Consider the following 25,045-nt stretch of genomic DNA (forward strand, 5'->3'; position numbering starts at 1 on the left):
GTGTTTATGCCTGATCTCTCTTTTTTTTTTTTTTTTTTTTTTTTTTTTTTGCGGTACGTGGGCCTCTCACTGTTGTGGCCTCTCCCGTTGCGGAGCACAGGCTCCGGACGCGCAGGCTCAGCGGCCATGGCCCCCGGGCCCAACCACTCTGCGGCATGTGGGATCCTCCCGGACCGGGGCACAAACCCGTGTCCCCTGCATCAGCAGGCGGACTGTCAACCATTACGCCACCAGGGAAGCCCTATACCTGATCTCTTCAACAGTACTATTAGCAATTTGAGGGCAGCATCCTTAGCTCTATTACCTTTGTATCCTCCTGAGTGCCAATGCTTCATTGTTTCCATACACTCAAGATATCTCTCTCTCTCTCTCTGTTGCACACACACACACACAAACACACACACACACAGAGTTTGTACAGTCTTATGCTATTGCTACCCTTATTCCTCCCTCCATTCCACCCTAAGAGGACTTAATGTCAAAATTACCTTAGAGGGTACCAGTCAAATTCTCCTCTAGCATAGTTCAACCCTCTGCCTGAGATAAAAATAATTTGACGAAGAGGAAAATCCAATTGCAAAGAGTACCAGACTCGTGTGTGTGTGTGTGTGTGTGTGTGTGTGTGTGTGTAGCACTTTTTTCATTCCTTAGGGAAATCAAGAACTGGTGAAATAAAGGAGTCATCTGTCTTTCACACCTATAAATGTGTTGTTTCCACCCTTTTCTGCAAAGAATTGACTGTGAGCTTCCTCAAGTACAGTTGGCGCTTCCCAGAATGAGGAAAAAGTCTGGGGAGGGAGCCTGGGCAAAAGAACTTCCTAAATATATTGTCCCAAATATACCACTAACGAAGAAGAGGTTCTCAAGCTGTGAGATGTTGAGAGAGTCGTGGGTTAGAGTCAGCCTCGGTCTGTGGTGGAGAGGAGTCTTTGACCTTCCTCCACCCTTCGCAGTAATCCCAATCCTAGGATTCCAAGTAAGTGACTCTTCCGTGTGAAGATGGTATTATAGTGTTCTGGTGGGGAACACCGATGGCAGACAAGATCTCTCCTACCTACGTTAGCTTGCTTCCACTCTTACCCCTTGCCTTTCCGGAAGAAATGTCACCTCCATTTCAGCATCGTGAGGGTAGAGGTTGGGGGCTGGATTCTGAGCTCTACAATATTCCTAACCCCTTCTACTTCTGTGTCCTCGCTGATAAAGAAACAGCCAAGGGCCTCGCTGGGTCAGGGGTGAGGCAATTGAGCATCGCAATGTACAGACGAAAGGATCCATTCCAGCCGGTTGCTCCGGCCGACCGACAAGGGCCCTGGGTCCAAGTATTCTGCCTCTCGCACACTCTTGCCGCAGGTCTGACATCAAACTGACACACCTTTTCCTACCTTTCCAGGAGAAAGCAGGATATATCCCAACCTTCAGAAGGGGAGAGTTAGGTGTGGACGCTTGCCACGGCTCCATCCCTTCAATTTATAGACGGGCACACGCAGGTGTGCGTATGGGTAGGAGGTGAGCAGGATCCCGCTCAACTCATCTTTGTATGTTTCCAGGACCTCCCGCATCTCAACTCTCGCGGGGACCATGCCAGCGCTGTGAGCTGGGGGCCGAAGGCAGAGCCCGCCGACTGGGTCTAGGGGAGATATTGGATGTCTGCAAGGACGCAATAAACGCTGACAGCCGAGTTGAACGCAGCCCCTCTAATATCTCACCCCCTCCGCAATCTCTCTCCCTTAAGGTATCTGCTGTCAGCAGCAGTGGGTCGACGTGGATAAGAAACACCGTGCACATCTTTCCGCCTACTCTCTAGAGCACGAGGAGGCAGGCGGTGTAGACGCCAGAGGGCGTCTGCTTTCCCTCTGCCAGGGCACAGTGGAAAGCGTGAGAAGCGGGCCGCCTGCTGAAGGTTTGAGCGAGAGGGAGGGCCTGGAAGAGGGAGAACCCCCCGCCCCACGCCCTTGGAGGAATGAGAGCTGCAGAATACACCGTCCGCCCCCAGATGGCCCGCTCCAGCTAAGCCCGGGCGCGCTTGGAGCGCGGGGCCGGGCGACCGCCTGCACCATCAACACCCATTCCAGCAGTCCGCTTTCGCGAACTGGCCCGCAGCTGTGCAGGAGCTCCAGGCTGCCCTCCCTCCTCGGCCCAGGGATGTCCGTCAACGTGCGGATCGCCGTCAGGCTGAGCGTGCGGCCGCCACTCGTGGACGTGCTCGTGCCAGTTGGATCGCGGCGACCTCTGTAGCTGGAGGCACAGGGAACAGAACTCGCGCCTCCGAGCTCGACTGCGGACGAACCCTGGAACCGCGCGCCTCTCGGCAAGCGGTCGCCGTGAGGCGCGGAGGGATACGCCTCGTCAGCGCTCCCCCTCCCCTCCCCTACCCTCCTCTCCCCGCGCCTCCGCCCTCGCCTCCCTCCCCGCCCGGCTCTGCTGCCGCCGCGGCGGCCGCTGCTGGTGCTGCTGCCGCCGCCGCCGCCGCCGCCGCTGCCTGGATATAGTGCAGCGAGGAGCGGAGCTCGCAGTCACTTTGCAAGGAGGAGCGCGCGGGCTGCGGACGGCTGGGGCACCCCGGGAGCGGCGGCGGCTCTAGCAGAGGCGGCCGTGACAGCGGAAGGTTCTCCCTCCGGGACTGGACTGAATAACTTTGGAACTGTCCACCAGTGTCACGTCCTGAACATGAGCGTCCTCCTCTCCTTCTACCTGCTCGGGTTGCTTGTCAGTAGCGGGCAAGGTAGGAGTGTGGTGCTTTATCGCATTTACTTTCCCTCCCCCTTCTACCCAACCGAGAGAGGCAGAAGGAGGCACAAGAAGAATTAAATGACGGAACTAAAGTTATAGTTACTGTTGTTGTTGTTATTTTCCCTCTTTCTTTTAGCTGCGGCTAAAAATTGTATCTGTTCTGTAGAGACCCTTAAATAAGAGAAAATACAGAAAGGGAGATGGGCATTAGTGAGCAGGAGATTGAGGCAAACTGCATCTTTTTCTGGGATCTTGGCTTTCTCCGATCTTCATTATCAAAAATTGGATGGGTATGTTGGTGTGTGTTCACAGTTAAATATCTGAGGTTGCGAAAAGAAAGGGAGCGATGATGTTTCTAAGAAGCAGCAAAAACTATCAGCGTTAAACTCGTGGAATATCTCTGTTGTGTGCAGGAAATTCAATTCTTAGAGACTTTTTTTTTTTTCTTCTCTTTCCCAAGACCCCAGTTCCTGACGGAAGTGAACGATGATGGTTTATTTCTGTTGAGAACTAAGAGAGGGGCCATGGATATTGTGTGTAAGAAAGCAAATGGGTAAAATTAGGGATGTGTTGCAGTCATTCATTTTCAGCGTCCCCCCCCCCCTTCGTTAATACAGGAAGGTTGAAAATTTTTAAACCATCAGGTTGTAATTACACCTGTAAGGGATGATTTAGCTTGTGGGGAACTGGTGGGGTTTTTATCTATTAAGGAAAAACAAAACAAAACAAAAAAATGAATAGCTTACTAGAATAACCTGAGAGAGAATTTGGGGAAGCTACCTCTGTTTATGTTTATAGAGATAGATGTAAATTTATCTTACTTTGTTTAATTTACATTCACGTAAAATATATTTATAATAAATGGAGGCATTTACAACTGTCCAGACAAGTTTGGACATTTAATTGGAGACACAAAATGCTAAAACATACATTGGTGGAAGTAAAAGAATATAGCAGTAATTTTGTGATGTGTAATAATCTCAGAGAACGTTATATTATTAGTGTAGCATGAAATTGTTTTTTTTTTTTTGAGAAAAAATAAATAACAGCACAAGTTAAAATATCTCCATTGTATTCAATTCTCAGCTTTTTAGCCTCTTCTGTGTTTCTCATTTAGTCCAGCAGGGGGTGGTAGAACTCCATTTTAAGCCCAGAAATGGTGGTTCGGTGCTTCCACACTCACTAGGTCCTTCTATCATTCTTCAGCAGGGCTTGACATTTTGGATACGAAGGCTTCCTTTCTCTGCCCTTCTCCTCCCTAAAGCTGTAGTGTTAGTGGCTGATGAAACACGATTGGATGGAGATTTTATGTTCAGAAATCAGAAAACAAAATGTACGTGGCTGTAGTTTGCAAAGTGTCTTGGTAAGATGCTCCTCCTTTTCCCTTATTAAAAAAGAGTATGCAAAATTTCAGTCATAGCAAAATTGCAGATATGTCTATCTGAAGCTAATATTAGTCCAATCAGTTAGGTGAATCATTATTACCACAAAGATCAACATACACTTTATGTCCTGCAGATATACTGCTTTAATTTTTGGAGACCTTCTGTTGGTTTAACTGTTCACTTATAATATAGACAGCTATTTCTGAATACTGAGAAGCAGTCCCTGAAAATTGCAGTTGAAATCCCACTGCAATTAACCAAGTGTAGATAGTGTGGAGCAAGATGGGGCATAATAGGAAGCAAGTTTATGCAGCCAGGATTACACTGTGACTGGTTTGGAGAAGAAAAAATGTCTCAGTTGTGGAGTCTGTGAATTTGCCATTGTAGATATGAAGTGTGTTGGAATTTGGCGGATAAAAAAGAAATCCAGAAACGTTTAAATAGTACACACAGACACATATGATTTGGGTCCTTATATGTAACACATCTGAAATTGCAATTCACCTAATTTATAATTCAGAATGCAGGGTGATTATAAAGCGAGGCTCTAAGACTGAAGCATGCCTGGAGGGGAACCCATATTCACTGTAATGAAACAGGGAAGGAGGGAGCATCGTTCTGAAGATCTATCTATCTAACACAATTTAAAAATGCATGGCACTCACAGAGGCATACATGCATGCATAGCAGAGAGCCCTAGCTTTTGTGAAACAGAACATGTGGTACTTCTGTGCCGTGTGTCCCAATGAAGTCAGAGATGCTTGGAAACAGCAATCCTGATCCTGGAGTCCAATCCCTCTATGCTAGTGTTTTGTTCTCCAATTAAGGATGCAGCAGCAAGTATCAGAAATACCACTGGGAGCAGTTTGAAAAAATGCATCTAGTGTAACTCATCATTTTGTTTATTCTTTTATAAATGGGGCCATGGAAAAGCCGCCAGTCAGTGATCCCTGAGCTTGCCTTAGAAATACTAAAATCCAAGCTTGCTGATTTATGTTTCCAACAATATCCTTGCAGGGAATTTTATGAAGCATGATTGAAGCTATTGCTTTGGAAAGTGGTGTGCAGTTAGACTGGGGCAAGGCAACGATGATGTATTCCCTTTTAAGTAGTCAAAACGTTTTGAACTGCAGCAGTCGAATAGGAGAAAATGACAGAAGTGAAAAACTGACTAACTTAAGTGGATGCCAATACTATAATTAGCTAACAAGGCCTAACAGTTCTAACTTTCAACACAACGTTATTGTTCTACTGTGGTGAGAGGCTTTTTTTATTGTAGCAGAAATGCTCCTTTAAAATCCTCTCATTCTCACTGCAAGATTTGTATCTAATGAAGTGAGGTTGGGATTTAATTGTCAAGTCTGCATTGCATTGTCAGTGGAATGGAGATTCCATAACTCTATAACTTTTGCAATTATTTTTCTTTTGTATTTAAAACTTGGTCACAGCTTCTGTCATCATACATCTCAAGTGATAACTTGAGTCTGTGATTCACAGGGCATGTGCTGTTTGGATCTATGTAAATTCAGATTCCCAAACTGTAGTATGTATGGGTTACTTTCCTAAACCTTTTTTTTAATTTTTAAAATAATTTTCTTCTTCTTTTAAAAATTACCCAAGTGTGATTAATACACATCTGTTACTGAATGTTCACATACGTAAATTAGAAGCATTGCTGTATGAAATTATAAAGCAAGAACAGAGCTATTCATCTCTCTTGCAATCTAGTACAAGATACAATCACAGAACACTCAGCTAAGCCAAAATCATGGGGAGAAGGGGGCGAATTACCCAGTTAAGCTTAAGCTTAACTTAAGCTTACAGGCGTCTGCTTAAAATTACTTAAGCTTACAGGCATCTGCTTAAAATTACTCTTTCTGGTGAAGTGCTAGTAAGTCATTGTTTGTTAGAAAAGTGTCCCTTCTAAAAATAAAGCACAGGTGTATGTGTGTCTACCAGTTTCAGGTCTTGAGGAAGGTCTCCACAAACCTGTCTTTTGTGTGGGCTGTTAAACACACACAGCATCTCTTATCTACCCTGCTCTGATCCTTCAATGTCAGCCTCTCTTTGTAAGGTTTCTATCGAATCAGCTCCATATTCATCTGCACTTAGAGAAGACAGGCTATGTCAATTAATATCGGATGATCAATAAATAACCCAGAAGATTTCCTTCCCTGCTTTATGTCAAAGGAGTTAAGCGGAGCGTTTGGTCACTTTAGTGTCCAAACGTTGGTGTCCACTTTAGTGTCTAATGTTGAATTGGAGCTCATACAACAAGAGAAGTTGGTGGGTCCTGAGAGTTCATGGAGTCTTTTCAGTGACACGGGGCTAATGGTCCCCCAGCAGTAATGCCCTCTTAGAGAAGCAATTAATGGAACAAAAGAACCTCATACAGCCCAAAAGAAAGTCAAACTTCATATAATCTAGTCAATAAAATTGCTTGTTTTCAAACATAGGACTAGTTTGTAATGAGACTGAGAAATGAGCTACAGAGATTGAGGCTAGTAACCAAGCTGAACAGTATAATTTGTTTTTGCTTGTTTCCTTGGGAAGGAGCAGTGAGAATGGAAACAGGGCTGTCAATCTGAAGACCCTGGAACTATTCCAGCTGCTTCCTCTGGCTTTTGACATTTGTGAAATGATTTTAATTCTTCTGTTTTTGGGGTCATCTCTCACAGCAGTGAATTTTGGAGAGCATGAAGAAAGTACTTCATAAGTGTTAGAGCTAGTCTGAATTCCTTTTGCTTTTTGGGTCCAAAATAAAGATAATCCTCTAGGAGTTGGTGTATGCAAAATTAATTTAATAATTGTATATTCTTATAAAGTGAATATCATTGTTTTTCAAGTTTTATTGACCTAGATTCTAAATTCCTTGGGCCCTTTATTCTATCCCAGTTATACTGAAGATAGGCCTATTTAACATATTATAAATTAGTTTTAATTTTCCAAATTATATGATATGAGAACACTTTAAGATGCAAGCAGTGCTTTTATGCTTTTATTAAATGTAATATTCCTGAGCTTCATAGAGCCAAGCTATCTTTAATTGTTCAGCAAGTAAAAGTGCTTCTGTATGGCACTCCTTTGAATATTTTAATAACTTTTAACTGTTTATAATAATAGTGCTCATCTCAAATAGCTATCAACACACTTACTAATTTCACATATTCACTTGTGCCACTAACAGTTCATCAAACATTACAAGATATTTTAGAAAGATGTAATGAAAAAACTTGCCTGAATTTAAATAGTTAAGAGGCAGATGGGGAATTTTAAGAGTATTTATAAGCATGACAATCAACAGATGAGTCTTCAAAGAATTTCAGGTCAATTAATGAAAATTGTCTTGGCTGCAATTTGTTTTTTAAAGCAAGCAGAGAAGGAGAAAGAACACTGGATTTGGAATCAGAAGACCTAGAACACTAAGGGCCTCTTGATTTTTTGAAGAAGCAACTTAGTCTCTCAGAGCCATTATTTACTTACTTGAAAATCTGATATAAAAATATCTGGCTGGTTGACCTTGCTGTACTGCCATGTGGAGCAGTTGTGATAACACATATGTGTAGGCATTTTGTAAAATGTCAAGCCTACTATGCCAGACTTTATTTATATTTTTGGTATAATACGCATACATATAAATCTGCCTATGGCTTAAAAACATCTCATTTATTAATTCAAAAAAATTATCATAAGCTGCTCTGTGATTAGAGAAAAATATTGAAGGGGCTGAGATGATCTAATTCACTGATGAGAGTGGCTCATTCATCAAACATTCATTACATGCCTGTGGTGTCTCAGACATCTAATTAGGCAGCATTCCTAGGAATGATTATATAGGTTATGTGATGAACACCTCTAGAGGGTGCTACTCGCAGTCATAGTGAAGGAATACATATTTATTTTCACAGTTTTCCAGCAGAGGGCAGTAAATTGTCTTGAGGAACGAGTTTCTTTTTTGTATCATGAATCCATTCTATGGGCCAACACCAGGCTGGAATTAGTCACAGTCTTAGAATGGCACACAGTTAGGATAAGTGCCTTACTAAAGGTCAAATAGAAAAGTAAAAGGGTTAATAACTGGAGTTCTGGTGTCTAAAATCTCAATTCAGTTCTCTGAACACCAAACTTGCATAGATTAAAAAAATTAATCTAATGTTTCTTCAGCTCAGAGTAATGATGATAATTAAATTCTGTGCCATTTTGTCAGTTATTCAAATATCAAATACTTGTTGAGGCTATACAATGAATATAACCTCAGCATCTTATGGCAGTACAAACCACTTGTTCAAAGTGCTTTCAACTACCTTGTAACTAAAGATCATCAAGAATCCAAGAAAGTATTATATTTTATGGATGAAGAAATTGAGAGGAATTATCTTATTTTCCTATATCAATTATCATTAGTAGTTATCTGAAATTAGGATTAGATTTTCTCACTTCTAGTTCAATGCCTATTTTTTAATGTATTTAATGCATTTGTTTGAAAATTTTTGTTTGGAGGAGTGGTGGTGTATAGGATTCAAGGTTTATAGATGAGAAGACAAAAATATGAATTTAAAAAGCCAAATCAGCATATGAGAGATGAATAAACTGTTCAACTAAATGTTGTGAAACGACCAAGTATATAATTAAGTAAAAATTAAATGGTTTAAATAAGTCCTTAGGAATTCAGCACCTAGAAAGAGCTAAAACTTGTCCAGTGTTTATTAACTGCCAGGCTCAACTGCATGCACTTCACATGTACTAACTAGCTTCATATATACAACAATCCTCTAATTATTATCATATCATATTCCCCTTTTATGCTTGAGGACTGTGAGGCATAGAAGTTTAAGGAACTAAGATTGCATGGCTAGGATACAAAGATTGAACTCAGGACATGTGCAAAGATTTGCCTCTTTACCAGGACATCACCTTGTCACTCACTGAAGCAGAGGAGGCATCAACATGGTGAGAATAATTGGAGAAAATAATACAAGGAGAAAAATAATGTGGGAGAATAAGTTTTAGGGAAAGAGGCAAATGTTCAGAGGACAGAAATAATCCAGTTTAATTAAATTAAGGGTTTGGAAGGGTGAGTTGTTGGCCTCAATATGGGAATGTTGATAGAACCAGGAGGCAGTCAGACCTCGAGGCCAAGCTGAGGTTGACTCTTCCGTGTGGATATTTGGGACAATTGTTTGGGCAGGAAAATACCATGAGTAAAGTTTTCTTTTGTCTTTAAGTCTACTGGCCATGTGTGGGATGGACCAGAGGAAAATGAAAAAGGAATGAACGGACAAGACACATGTTTCTGTGGATGAATGAATGGATCTTAGTAACACATTAGATTTGGGAAATTGGGAGGAAGGTGGCACCTGAAGTTTTAAGCCTAGTTGCCAGAAAGAATGGTTATATCTTAACAAAAATAAGGAAGTAAGTAAAGAAAACTGCTGATATTAGGCAAAAGATTTGTTTTGCTTCTTTGTAATTTTTAAAAATTATATGTTAAGTTGAGGAATCCATGAATATCTAGATAGAAATGGCAGTATTAAATTGGGAAATATAAACTGCTGATCTTTGTCATTTCTTTAGAATCTTTCTCCCTTTTCATTTAACTTCTGTCTTTATCTCTTCCATCACTGTTTATACTCTAGTCTTATTTAGCATGTCTGGAATTTTGGATAAAATCTCAGAAGCATGTGGGTCAAATTTGTCTTTCTTATGTATTCTTTATTTTCTCTGCTTTATCCATAGTTATTATTATTATTATTCTGGGGAAACAACACAAAATAAAACATGATAAAAGAAGAAAAAAAAAGAAAAAAGTAAGTCAAAAAACTAAACTAAAACAAAAAACAAAAGAGATATTTGGTATTGAATATATAGAGTTGAATATTTTTCTACTAGTACCCAAGGGAACTAATAGAATGTCTACTATATGCCAGGGAGCTGTGCTGGTTATTTTCACTCATTATCTCATTTAATCCTGATAAAACCACATTTGATAGATGATGTTTTGAGATTGAAAGTGTCTGATTTGCCTAGAGCTATTACGTATGTTCTGTCTGCTGACGCCCAAATTTATAGCCAAGATCATCAAATGCATTTAAGGTAAAAGGTAGTCTTTTCTGCTTCAGTGTGTGTTTCTTTGATGCATGTTAACTTATACACAACTGGTAAATAGGAGGATGATGTACAGATTGTGTTGATCCATATATTATTTCTTCAAGTCATTAATTTTTAAGTGACCAAGAGCACACTTTCTCACATTTGAAGAGAAAGCCTTAGCAATCTCTGACGATGTTAAGAAAAATATGAAAAATCAACTCAAGTGTCTTTCTGTAGTGCAAGTATTAGTCTGTTTAGTGACTTTAAGAACCTTCTTGATTTCCACTACATTATATATCTGGCAACATTGAGAGTACATTTGGAGAAAATAGGAAATCATTTCCCCCTGTGTTAAAATGATGTGTTTGTTTACTTGTTTGTTGTCTTATTTTTAAAAGGCTATACCCTGGATCATAGTTTTCATTTTAAAGTGAATGCACTTCTGGCTTGTTACTTGAAAGAAGATCCAAAAGTTAGGTACAAATACTAGTAGACATTTAACTGTGCTGGTATTTTAATAAAGATTGTTATGGTGGTTGTTAGCACTTGGTTTTAAATTTCTGTAGGTTTTGAATGCTCTGACCTCCGATCCTGTCTTTTTCCATAAGCCCTGATATTTTGTACTGCACAATTTCGCAGACACCGGCATTTTTCAAGGATGCAAATATGGTGTTACAGCAGAAACGGATGTCACTGCTTGTAAAAAGAAACCAATGTAATATGGCTAAGACCTATATTACAGTAGAATAGAACAGGTCCCAATCTAAGAAAATAAGCACATTATGCTTTGCTCTAATTACTAATGAGGGGGCTTCTGGACAGGTTTTCTATTATTGTAACTTGTCCATTCCTAACCAGTTTTCTGGTTTATAATATGAGGCTTTCTGATTATATTTAAATTTATTTATTTTTATTTATTTATTTATTTATTTATTTATTTATTTTTTGGCGGTATGCGGGCCTCTCACTGTTGTGGCCTCTCCTGTTGCGGAGCACAGGCTCCGGATGCGCAGGTTCAGCGGCCATGTCTCATGAGCCCAGCCGCTCCATGGCATGTGGGATCTTCCCGGACCGGGGCACAAACCCGTGTCCCCTGCATCGGCAGGCGGACTGTCAACCACTGTGCCACCAGGGAAGCCCTATTTATATTTATTATATTTATTGTCCCAGTTAATTTCTCTCTGATTATTATTTTCTACCAATCACAAATGTTCAATATTGCCTGAACAGAGAAGTTGCACTTTTATATTATATCAATAACTTTGGTCACTCATGAGAGAAAAGCTATACACAGATTATGGAAAGATTAAAATATATAACATAAGGTATGTGCCACACACTTTATCAAAGTACTGATCTATGATATTTACATGTTTGATTTTTTTAACTTTATTTACTTAGGTAAACCACTTACACCTTTTTCTTTTTTTGACCACGCCGCACTGCATGCTTAGTTCGCTGACCAGGGATCCAACCCGCGCCCCCTGCAGGGGAAGCACGGAATCTTAACCACGGGGCCACCAGGGAAGTCCCAGATAAACCACTTACAGCTTTCTAAAACCAACTGAAGCTAAACACATTTTAAATCTTGTTCACTTCTTTATCATAATCTTTATAGTAGAATAACTGGCTTCACCTTACCTATTCTACAGATTGTATAATAATGCTTCATACCAGATTAAACTTTTTAATTATCAAAGAGTTACAGCTACATTAAAAAATTTAACATTTGAAAATGTGTATTAGGATACACTGAGACACAGTAGTTGACAAAAACTTTTGTAGTCAACTTTCACTTACCTATTTGAAGTCCCACAATTATCCTGAAAGGTAGATACTATTCCTGTTTTAGAAAAGAGGTGAATGAACCTCAAAGAGGTAAAATCACTTGCCCAGGAAGAAAGACTTAAAACATGGTAAGACCAGGACTTGATGTAAATATTTTACTCTAGATACAACACATTTTCCTGTTATAAAGTCTCTCTTTTTGTCTGAGTATGTTTTACTGATATCTATGAAGCAATTCCCCAAAATAATTTTAGTACAGTACTTACTTTATTACACTATGCTCTTTAAAATTACTTTTGGGCTGTGTTTATGGGACACATGCTGTTAATTTTAATTAGAGGTCTACCTTTCAGTCGAATTATTTGGGAGTCCTTGACTTAGAACTGTTAAGACTTTTGCCTTTTATTCATTTGCACTGTCCTGTCCTTTCAGCCTCATTGCTTGTTACTGTGCACACTGCTCTTACACCATTCCTGGAATTCCCAATTTGGTCCCTGTGTGTACTCAGCCCATGTGTTTTACACATTTCCTATTTGTCTTTGTGTGGATGATTACCATTGACTCAGCGCAAGCATCTCATCACTGAAGACATCCTTCTTTCAGCAAATATACATTAATTGCCTACTACATACTAGTCGATATATAAGGCACTCTAGATCCAAACAAGGTGGTGATATATCTGGTTTCTGCATGCCAAACTTCGCTGAACTCTTCTGTGACCTTGCATGTGAACTTCATGAGAGCAAGAATGCCTTTCCACGTTGGCTTCCCATTAAATTCAATGTACTAGATTAGAGAGTTTACTGTAAATTCATGTGTGTTCCTGGAAAGTAGTAGATGCTTAGCAAATATGTGCTGAATTAATATTTAAACGTTACCCAGCAGAATTAAACTAAAATGGCTGACTTTATATATATATATATATATATATATATATATATATATATATATATATATATGTGTGTGTATATATATATATATTTATATCTATATATGTATAGTTAGATAGAAAGATAGATTTACTCTTGACTTTGGATAATGGTTTGGTTTGTTCAAAAGTATTAATGTTGTTCCAGTATTTACTTCAAACATTTGTTTATATCACTGCCGTGCACTTGATAGGCTTTCAGTAAATACATGAATATCAATAATCAGGTCATAGTGATTATTTAATTCAGGAGGAATGGCAAAGATGAGCTGCCTTATCCCTGATCTTATCTCCTATACTGAAAATTAATTAGACTGGGAATAAAGCAGACTTTTAAATCTTGCTGTAAGGTTTGTTCTTCTGAAGCATTATCTGAGGGATAGGATATGGTTATCTAGTTGGAGTTTTAAAGTCTTCAGTATATAGAAATAAATGAGGGAGATACAATATGTTGATAATCATATAATTAAATAGAATAGATATTGTCAATAGTAAATTTCTGATATGTCAGTAGAGCAAGTATTTAAAGTCCTGAAAAATCAAGATAATCCCCTGGGGTTAATTAAAAGTTGATTATTCAATCAATGATTATTGGAAGCCGATTCTAAACTGTATGTATAGGAAGACAAGTAAGAGAAGAGTTATTTTTACCTTATTGTTCATAAGCACTTGGATTTTTTTCTTTTTTAAATGAAACCCAGTTTAACCTCAAACAGTTTTCTCTTGTCTTGTAACCATGTTTTGTAATGATTTTATGATATTCTCTAGGTCTGACCTCAGTGATAAATAAAAACATTTAAATTGATGGGACAGAATACATTTTCAAATACTCCAGAATATCTTTATCACCTACTTATTTGTCTGCCTACCATTTACCCACTAATGTTACCATTATTGTGTATGCCTCTAACTTGAAACAGTTTGCAATTAAAGATATTACTATTGCTTATAATTAACTTATTTTTACTTTTCTTTCTCCCTCAAATTTCACAAGATTTATAATCACTTTAATTGGTTAACTCCATGAGTCATTTTATTTCAAAGCCCCCCCGTAAGCCCCATGCTATTGCATTTTACCTTTGTGGAGATTGCATGTGGTCTCAACATCGGTTATTAAATGATATTATGCCCTCCTCAGTGCTTTTGTGAAAACGTGCTTATCTACATCCAAAATGGATATGAAATATTCAACTTTAGTATTCTCATGATATTAAAATAACACTTCTTAGTACAGAATTCTGAACAATTATGAAATACCCTAATTTGCTAATGTATTTTCTCTTTCAAGTCCTTGGTCTATTTCTATTGTAATGAAACAGTTTATTAAAAATACCCTCCTTCCTCCACTGTGCATTAATACACAGTTTGTTTGATGAATGGTGACTTCTTTAAGCAGAATGTATTTCCTTCTTGCTAGGAAAATCAAAAGGTTAAACTTATAGGCTGCGGTGGAGAAGAGGAATTACCTAGCAGTTAACTTTCACTTGTCTCTTCCTGTCTGGCTGCCTCTCACTCCCATACCTCATTTAAAAGTCTCAGTATCTTAGGTTATTTACATGAATGTGGATGTGTGATGGGAGAAGTGAAGTTGTCCTAAGAAGTGCCTTTTACTGATTGTGGTTCCAGAATATATTCTAACCACTGAGCAGAAATGCATGCAGGGAGCTTTGACTAAGAAGGGAAGTAAATACTAATAGTACAGATCAATCACTGTTTTGTGTCAAGGAGGATAATTCATCAGCTAAAAGGGAATGGAGAAGTGGGTGGTGAGGTGAGAATTTGAAGAGCTGGGATAAAGTCTGACACAGTTATATGCATACAATGGGAGAAGGAGATACTCAACAAAAGGATTACAGGCCAGCTTATTTCCTCAACAGTGTCTATTTGTAAGTATTTGATTAATTAATTGGATGAAGGAAGTGTCAAAGATAACCAAATCCAAACTCTAGTAAATGTGGTAAGGACAGATTTTAATCAGTGATATACTATATTGGGAAGAGTGTATTACTGTACTCAAAAGGATAAAGAGCCCAGTGTGAACTAAACTCAACTTTGATTTGTATAGCGGTAACTGGGAGTTTTAAAGGGAGAATGAGGAATAAGAGAGAGAGTAGGGAAGGGAGTGAGTGGCGGGCTCCATAGAGGCAGGGAAGTGAAAAATTGCAAACACCAAGAAAGAGGGAGGGTGGTCCCTATTTGTTAACTGGTTCTTATCAAAGTTAGGCTCCCACCCTCCTACAGGGGCTAAGAGACAGGGGTCCTATCTTCAGGTGATGGCTGGGACAAAAAGTAAATTCTTTTGGTAGGCTTGAGTTTGCCCAGGTGGGCACTTTAAGGGCGATGAGAGACATCCTTGGGATGTGGCCTTGAGTTGTTCAAAATTGTGTTAGCCTTTTTTTCCAGTCTTTATAGGCCAAGGTGAAGCCTAATTGAGCAGAGATCTCACTGGAGCCTGGCTAGAGTTTGGTCAAGGAGAGAATCTCAGAAGATCTGTTAGTCACCCTGCAGGGTACTTTCATATGAGTTACCACATTTTTATATTCAAAACATACCTAGGAGTTCTGAAAGAGGGAATTGAATTTCATAAAAGCAAAGTAACATCTAATAAGTACAGGATTTCAAATTCAAATTCAGTTAATATTTGATTCTAAAACTTTACTCTTTCCACTGACTGAAACATGGTTCTTTTGAAGTAGCAAGGAATTGCTAAAGGGTGAAAGAAAGCACTAGGAGTAGCTCTAGTTTCAGGTTTTTACCATTCATTCTGGCCATTTCTTTTGAATAGCTAAACTCTAGGTGAGGAATGACCAATTAGTAAACAAGTAAATATTTTATTGACCTAAAAGATTAATGAGCATGGAGAACCAACAGTATTTAGATATATTGGTGTCTGGGTGGTTGCAAGGTGGGGCAGTTCTAGTTAATATAATACATTAAGGGCTATATGACATATTTAAATATCAGCTATATTTTTAAAAGGCTTATCTTATTGTGAAACATTATAATAATAATTGAGTAAGTCATCAATTTGTGGTTGACTTATTGAATACTTTCATAATGAAAATACATGAGTTTAGGATGCTTTTAGGGGCAAAGAAGAGAAGAACACATTCAAAGTGTCTTAAAAATAAACATCTATTAAAGCATGTCAGGAACTATTTGGAGGTAGGTTTGGATTTCATGTTTCTCCTCGGTTTTGGCTGTTTTTCCCTGACTTCCTAGAAGAAACATGGCTGCACCTGTTTTATATGTCACATTCTTAGTCAATGAACTCTGAAACTAGGAAAGAAAAATAAATACTTATTAGAGTAGCCTCATTTTACTAGTAAAGGAAAAAACGCCATGTGTCATTCAGCAGACTTCCCTCAATTCTCATTGGCTAGAATTGTTTTAAATGAACTCCCCTAAACAAATCATTAGGAAGGAGAATGACATAACCATAGTTTCCCTTGACTAATCAACTCCTTTCTGTTGCTGAAGGGGAGATCTGAAGAATGAGGGAGGGGCAGAGAGAACTTCAAGATAGCGGAGGAGTAAGACATGGAGATCAACTTCCTCCCCACAAATACATCAGAAATACATCTACATGTGGAACAACTCCTACAGAACACCTACTGAACACTGGCAGAAGACCTCAGACCTCCCAAAAAGCAAGAAACTCCCCACGTACCTTGGTAGGGCAAAAGAAAAAACAGAAACAAAAGAATAGGGACGGAACCTGCACCTCTGGGAGGGAGCTGTGTAGGAGGAAAAGTTTCCACACACTAGGAAGCGCCTTCACTGGCGGGGACAGGGGATGGGGTGAGGGGTAGTTTCGGAGCCACGGAGGAGAGCGCAGCAACAGGGGTGCGGAGGGCAAAGTGGAAAATTCCCACACAGAGGATCGGTGCCAACCAGCACTCACCAGCCTGAGAGGCTTGTCTGCTCACCCGCCGGTGTGGGCGGGGACTGGGGGCTGAGGCTCGGGATTTGGAGGTTGGATCCCAGGGAGAGGACTGGGGTTGGCTGTGTGAACACAGCCTGAAGGCGGCTAGTGTGCCACGGCTAGCCGGTAGAGAGTCCAGGAAAATGTCTGGACCTGCTGAAGAGGCAAGAGACCATTGTCTTGGGATGCCTGAGGAGAGGGGATTCAGAGCACCACCTAAGTGACTTCCAGACATGGACGCGAGCCGCGGCTATCAGTGCAGACACCAGAGATGGGCATGAGACACTAAGGCTGCTGCTGCAGCCACCAAGAAGCCTATGTGCAAGCACAGGTCACTATCCACACCACCCCTCGCAGGAGCTGGTGCAGCCCACCACTGCCAGGGTCCCATGATCCAGGAACAACTTCTCCAGGAGAATGCATGGCACACCTCAGGCTGGTGCAACATCATGCCAGCCTCTGCCGCCACTGGCTCACCCCGCATTGCATACCCCTAGCTCCTCCCGGCCTGAGTGAACCAAAGCCCCCGAATCAGCTGCTCCTTTAACCCCATCCTGTCTGAACAAAGAACAGATGCCCTCAGGCGACCTACATGCAGAGGCGGGGCCAAATCCAAAGCTGAACCCCAGGAGGTGTGTGAACAAAGAAGAGAAAGAGAAATTTCTCCCAGCAGCCTCAGGAACAATGGATTAAACCTCCACAATCAACTTGATGTACTCTGCATCTGTGGAATACCTGAATAGACAAGAAATCAACCCAAAATTGAGGCAGCAGACTTTGGGAGCAACTGTAGACTTGGGGTTTGCTGTATGCAACTGACTGGTTTCTGATTTTATGTTTATCTTAGTTTAGTATTTAGAGTTTATGATCATTGGTAGATTTGTTTATTGATTTGGTTGCCCTCTTCCTTTAAAAAAAAAAATATATATATATATATTTCGTTTTTCTCTTTTTGTGAGTGTATATGTGTATGCTGCTTTGTGTGATTTTGTCTGTGTAGGTTTGCTTTTACCATTTGTCCTAGAATTCTGTCTGTCCTTTTTTTTATTTTTTTATTTTATTTTTTTGGTATAGTTTGTAGTGCTTGTTAGCATTGGTGGATTTGTTTTTTGGTCTGGTTGCTCTCTTCTTTTTTTTTTTTAATTACTTTTTATTTTTTTATTTTAATAATTAAAAAATTATTTTAATAACTTTATTTCTTTTTACTTTATTTTTTTTTGTTCTTTCTTTTTTTCTCCCTTTTCTTCTGAGCTGTATGGCTAACAGGGTCTTGATGGTTCGGCTGGGTGTCAGGCCTGTGTCTCTTAAGTGGGAGAGCCAAGTTCAGGACATTGGTTACCAGAGACCTTGCGGCTCCACCTAATATCAAATGGTGAAACCTCTCCCAGAGATCTCCCTCTCAACGGTAAGAACCCCCGCTCAACTCAATGACCAGCAAGCTACAGTGCTGGACACCCTATGCCAAACAACTAGCAAGATAGGAGCACAAACCCGCCCATAAACAGAATGGCTGACTAAAATAATAATAAGGTCACAGACACCCCAAAACACACCACCTGATTCAGTCCTGCCCACCAGAAAGACAAGATCCAGCCTCATCCACCAGAACACAGGCACTAGTCCCCTCCACCAGGAAGCCTACACAACCCGTTGAACCAACCTTAGCCACTGAGGGAAACGAAAAACAATGGGAACTACGAACCTGCAGCCTATGAAAAGGAGACCCCAAACACAGTGAGTTAAACAAAATGAGAAGACAGAGAAACACAGAGCAGATGAACGAGCAAGGTAAAAACCCACCAGACCAAACAAACGAAAAGGAAATAGGCAGTCTACCTGATAAAGAATTCAGAATAATGATAGGAAAGATGATCCAAAATCTTGGAAATAGAATGGATAAAATACAAGAAATATTTTAAAAGGACCTAGAAGAACTAAAGAGCTGACAAACAATGATGAACAAAACAATAAATGAAACTAAAAATTTTCTACAAGGAATCAATAGCAGAATAACTGAGGCAGAAGAACGGGTAAGTGACCTGGAAGATAAAATAGTGAAAATAACTACTGTAGAGGAGAATAAAGAAAAAAGAATGGAAAGAATTGAGGACAGTCTTAGAGACCTCTGGGACAACATTAAATGCATGAACATTTGAATTATAGGAGTCCCAGAAGAAGAGAAAAAGAAAGGGACTGAGAAAATGTCTGAAGAAATTATAGTTGAAAACTCCCCTAATATGGGAAAGGAAATAGTCAATCAAGTCCAGGAAGAACAGAGAGTCCCATACAGGATAAATCCAAGTAGAAACACTCCAAGACATATATTAATCAAACTATCAAAAATTAAATACAAAGAAAAAATATTAAAAGCAGCGAGGGAAAAACAACAAATTACATACAAAGGAATCGCCATAAGGTTAACAGCTGATCTTTCAGCAGAAACTCTATTTGCCAGAAGGGAGGGCAGGACATATTTAAAGTGATGAAAGGAAAAAAACATACAACCAAGATTACTCTACCCAACAAGGATCTCATTCAGATTCAACAGAGAAAATAAAACCTTTACAGACGAGTAAATGCTAAGAGAATTCAGCACCACCACATGAGCTTTACAACAAATGCTAAAGGGACTTCCCTAGGCAGGAAACACAAGAGAAGGAAAAGACTTACAGAACAAACCCAAAGCAATTAAGAAAATGGTAATGGAAACATACATATCAATAATTACCTTAAATGTAAATGGATTAATGCTTCAACCAACAGACAAAGACTGGCTGAATGGATTCAAAAAGAAGACCCTTATATATGCTATACAAGAGACCATTTCAGACCTAGTGAGACATACAGGCTGAAAGTGAGGGGATGGAAAAATATATTCCATGCAAATGGAAATCAAAAGAAAGATGGAGTAGCAATTCTCATATCAGACAAAATAGACTTAAAGACTATTACAAGAGACAAAGAAGGACACTATGTAATGATCAAGGGATCAAACCAAGAAGAAGATATAAAAATTGTAAATATTTATGCACCCAACATAGGAGCACCTCAATACATAAGGCAAATGCTAACAGCCATAAAAGGGGATATCGTCAGTAACACAATCATGGTAGAGGACTTTAACACCCCACTTTCACCCATGGACAGATCATCCAAAATGAAAATGAATAAGGAAACACAAGCTTTAAATGATACATTAAACAATATGGACTTAATTGATATTTATAGGACATTCCATCCAAAAACAGCAGAATACACTTTCTTCTCAAGTGCTCATGGTACATTCTCTAGGACAGATCATATCTTGGGTCACAAATCAAGTCTTGGTAAATTTAAGAAAATTGAAATTGTATCAAATACCTTTTCAGACCACAATGCTATGAGACTAGATATAAATTACAAGAAAAAAATTGTAAAAAATACAAACACATGGAGGCTAAACAGTACACTACTTAATAACCAAGAGATCATTGAATAAATTAAAGGGGAAATCAAAAAAAAATCTATAAACAAATGACAATGAAAACACAATGACACAAAACCTATGGAATGCAGCAAAAGCAGTTCTAAGAGGGAAGTTTATAGCAATACAACCGTACCTCAAAAAACAAGAAACATCTCAAATAAACAACCTAACCTTACACATAAAGCAATTAGGGAAAAAAGAACAAAAAAAAAAATCCCAAAGTTAGCAGAAGGAAAGAAATAATCAGATCAGAAATAAATGAAAAAGAAATGAAGGCAACAATAGCAAAGATCTATAAAACTAAAAGCTGGTTCTTTGAGAATATAAACAAAATTGATAAACCATTAGCCGGACTCATCAAGAAAAAAAGGGAGAAGACTTAAATCAATAGAATTAGAATGAAAAAGGAGAAGTAACAACTGACACTGAAGAAATACAAAGGATCATGAGAGACTGCTACAAGCAACTCTATGCCAATAAAATGGAAAACCTGGAAGAAATGGACAATTCATAGGAAAGCAGAACCATCTCAGACTGAACCAGGAATAAATAGAAACTATAAACAGACTAATCAAGCACTGAAATTGAGACTGTTATTAAAAATCTTCCAACAAACAAAAGCCCAGGACCAGATGGCTTCACAGGCGAATTCTATCAAACATTTATAGAAGAGCTAACACCTATCCTTCTCAAACTCTTCCAAAATATAGCAGATGGAGGAACACATCCAAACTCATTCTATGAGGCCACCATCACCCTGATACCAAAACCAGACAAAGATGTCAGAAAGAAAGAAAACTACAGGCCAATATCACTGATGAACATAGATGTAAAAATCCTCAACAAAATACTATCAAACAGAATTCAACAGCAATTAAAAGGATCATACACCATGATCAAGTGGGGTTTATCCCAAGAATGCAAGGATTCTTTAATATATGAAATCAATCAATGTGATATACCATATAAACAAGTTGAAGAAGAAAAACCATATGATCATCTCAACAGATGCAGAACAAGCTTTTGACAAAATTCAACACCCATTTATGATAAAAACCCTCCAGAAAGTAGGCATAGAGCAAACTTACCTCAACATAATAAAGACCATATATGACAAACCCACAGCCAACATTGTTCTCAATGGTGAAAACTGAAACCATTTCCTCTAAGATCAGGAACAAGACAAGGGTGTCCACTCTCACCACTATTATTCAACATAGTTTTGGAAGTTTTAGCCATAACAACAAGAGAAGAAAAAGAAATAAAAGGAATGCAAATCAGAAAAGAAAAAGTAAAGCTGTCACTGTTTGCAGATGACATGATACTACCCATAGAGAATCCTAAAGATGCTACCAGAAAACTACTAGAGCTAGTCAATGAATTTGGTAAAGTAGCAGGATACAAAATTAATGTATAGAAATCTCTTGCATTCCTACACACTAATGATGAAAAATCTGAAAGAGAAATTAAGGAAACACTCCCATTTACCATTGCAACAAAAATAATAAAATATCTAGGAATAAACCTACCTATGGAGACAAAAGACCAGTATGCAGAAAACTATAACACTGATGAAAGATATTAAAGATGATACAAACAGATAGAGAGATATACTATGGTCTTGGATTGGAAGAATCAGCATTGTGAAAATGACAATACTACTCAAAGCAATCTACAGATTCAATGCAATCCCTATCAAACTGCGAATGGCATTTTTCACAGAACTGGAACAAAAAGATTCACAACTTGTATGGAAACACAAAAGACCCCTAATAGCCAAAGTAACCTTGAGAAAGAAAAATGGAGTGGAGGAATCAGGCTCCTGGACTTTGGACTATACTACAAAGCTACAGTAATCAAGACAGTATGGTACTGGCAGAAACACAGAAATATAGATCATTGGCACAGGATAGAAAGCCCAGAGATAAACCCATGCACATATTGTCACCTTATTTTTGATAAATGAGGAAAGCATATACAATGGAGAAAAGCCAGCCTCGTCCATAAGTGGTGCTGGGAAAACTGGACAGCTACATGTAAAAGAATGAAATTAGAACACTCCCTGGCAACTTACAGAAAAATAAACTCAAAATGGATTAAATACCTAAATATAAGGCCAGGCACTATCAAACTCTTAGAGGAAAACATAGGCAGAGCACTCTATGACATAAATCACAGTAAGACCCTTTTTGACCCACCTCCTAGAGAAATGGAAATAAAACCAAAAATAAACAAATGGGACCTAATGAAACAAAAGCTTTTGGACAGCAAAGGAAACCAGCAAAGGAAAGATGAAAAGACAACCCTCAGGATGGGAGAAAATATTTGCAAATGAAGCAACTGACAAGGGATTAATCTCCAAAATTTACAAGCAGCCCATGCATTTCAATATCAAAAAACAAATAACCCATTCCAAAAATGGGCAGAAGAGCTAAAAGACATTTCCTCAAAGATACACAGATTGCCAACAAACACATGAAAGCATGCTCAACATCACTAATCATTAGAGAAATGTAAATCAAAACTACAATGAGGTATCACCTCACACCAGTTAGAATTGCCATCATCAAAATATATATGAATAATAAATGCTGGAGAGGATGTGGAGAAAAGGGTACCCTCTTGCACTCTTGGTGGGAATGTAAACTGATACAGCCACTATGGAGAACAGTATAGAGTTTCCTTAAAAAACTATAAATAGAACTACCATACCACCCAGCAATACCACTACTGGGCATATACCCTGAGAAAACCATAATTCAAAAAGAGTCATGTACCACAATGTTCACTGCAGCTCTGTTTATAATAGCTAGGACATGTAAGCCACCTACGTGTCCATAGACAGATGAATGGTAAAGAAGATGTGGCATATATATACAATGGAATATTACTCAGCCATAAATAGAAATGAAATTGAGTTATTTGTAGCGAGGTGGATGGAACTAGAGACTATCATACAGAGTGAAGTAAGTCAGAAAGAGAAAAATAAATACTACATATATATGGAATCAAAAAAAAAAAAAAAGGTTCCGAGGAACCGAGGGACAGGACAGGAATAAAGACTGGACCTAGAGAATGGACTTGAGGACATGGGGAGGGAGAAGGTTAAGCCCGGATGAAGGGAGAGAGTGGCATGGACTTATATACACTACCAAATGTAAAATAGATAGCTAGTGGGCAGCAGCAGCCTAGCACAGGGAGATCAGCTCAGTGCTTTCTGACCACCTAGAAGGGTGGGGTATGACAGGTGGGAGGGAAATGCAAGAGGGAGGAGATATGGGGATATATGTATATGTATAGGTGATTCACTTTGTTATACATCAGAAACTAACCATTGTAAAGCAATTATATTCCAATAAAGATGTTAAAAAATTAAAATATATATATATAAATACAAATAATATAGAAAAAAAAGAATGAGGGAGAGGACATAGAGTGTGGTACGTAGTCAAATGTGTCTGCCACAGGGATGTTGAAAGGGTCCTTTTTGACAAAGAATGAGAATCAATATTTACTAAGAACTTACAGTGTACCATTTTTCTGTGCTTTGTATGTGTGATCTAATTTAATTCTTCAAACTTACTTATGAGGTTAATTCTTTTTTATAGAAGGTGATGTGCATAGATTTTGAAGAGTTTAAATGAGTTGTCAAACTCACAAAGCTGCTCAGTGGCAAACCTGGGGTTGGAACACAGTCTGGCTGGCAACAGAGTCATCTTTCCTTACCAGGTCACCAAGAAAGTGTTAATATTGTTCGTCATTTTACTATTGTTAAGTTTAAGAATGGTGGGTAAGGATACTACTAACTTCCTTTGTGAACAGGCTATGTCCTGGTTAATCTGCTAAGAAAACTATTATACTTGCTCTTATTTAATATCTGTATTTACACATCTTTTGCTGTCATTTTAAAAATTTACAAGTAAGGTAATTAAGAGATAGAGTGATAAAGCAATTTACCTGCAGTCACATGGCTGTGAAGAGGCCAGAGAGGTATTTGAAGGAAGGCTTACTTTGAATTTGAAGGCCTGAGTACCTGCCACTATACAATGGTTAAGGTTTATACTTGTATTATGGGAGGAGTTGGGTAATACATTTGGAATAAAACAAGTTGCATAAACCTGGCTAGCCCTTCAGAAATTTATAGTATAAAAGAAACTATTTTTTAAGGAATATATATTTAATTCTCTTATGTTTTTTCCAAACTAGACAGGAGAAGGGCATTCTCAAGTTTAAGGAGGCCAAGGAAAGATATTCATTTGATTTCTGGAAGAGTTGGATGAAAAATAGAAATGGGGACCAGGGTCTTCTTTATAGGGAGAAGTTGAAACTGTGAAAGAGGAATATTGATTTGAAACTGACTACTGAGACAGGTTAAATATTGAAATGTGTGTCATTATGTAGACTCACTAATCAGGGTAGTAATCTAGTACATACCTAGAGTAAGATGTGAACTACATCAGTTCCTGACCTCTAGATGGTTTCTTCCTGAGACTACCAGTGAATTAAAAGGCAGGATAGAGACTGAGATGCTACACAGTGAATTAAAAGGTGGAATAGAGATTGAGGTGCTTAGGGTATAAAACTGTGTGCCTGCTCTATAATTACTGGTTCTTAGCCATTTTTTCCCATACCAGGTACTCTCACCAACACTGCATTTGTTCTGAATGGTCAAATATGTAAAGTTATAATTATTTATGCGTGTAAGAGTGTGTGTGGTTTTTTTTGTGTGTGTG

The 25,045-nt window shown here is 38.8% G+C and overlaps 1 protein-coding gene across 4 annotated transcripts in view; it reads left to right on the forward strand.

Annotated features, from left to right (window-relative positions):
* Positions 1–2,667: 2,667 nt before the first annotated feature.
* Positions 2,668–25,045, forward strand: part of NCAM2 (neural cell adhesion molecule 2) — a gene marked incomplete at both ends in the record, with an annotated part of 481,818 nt that continues 459,440 nt past the window's right edge. For all 4 annotated transcript variants that reach the window (XM_079704995.1, XM_079704996.1, XM_079704998.1 and 1 more), the window contains one exon: positions 2,668–2,722. In XM_079704995.1, the coding sequence (XP_079561121.1) occupies positions 2,668–2,722 (55 nt within the window). The remainder of the gene's footprint in view (positions 2,723–25,045) is intronic.

This window comes from Hyperoodon ampullatus (genome assembly GCF_949752795.1).
Source record: "Hyperoodon ampullatus genome assembly, chromosome: 5".
NCBI lineage: Eukaryota > Metazoa > Chordata > Mammalia > Artiodactyla > Ziphiidae > Hyperoodon > Hyperoodon ampullatus.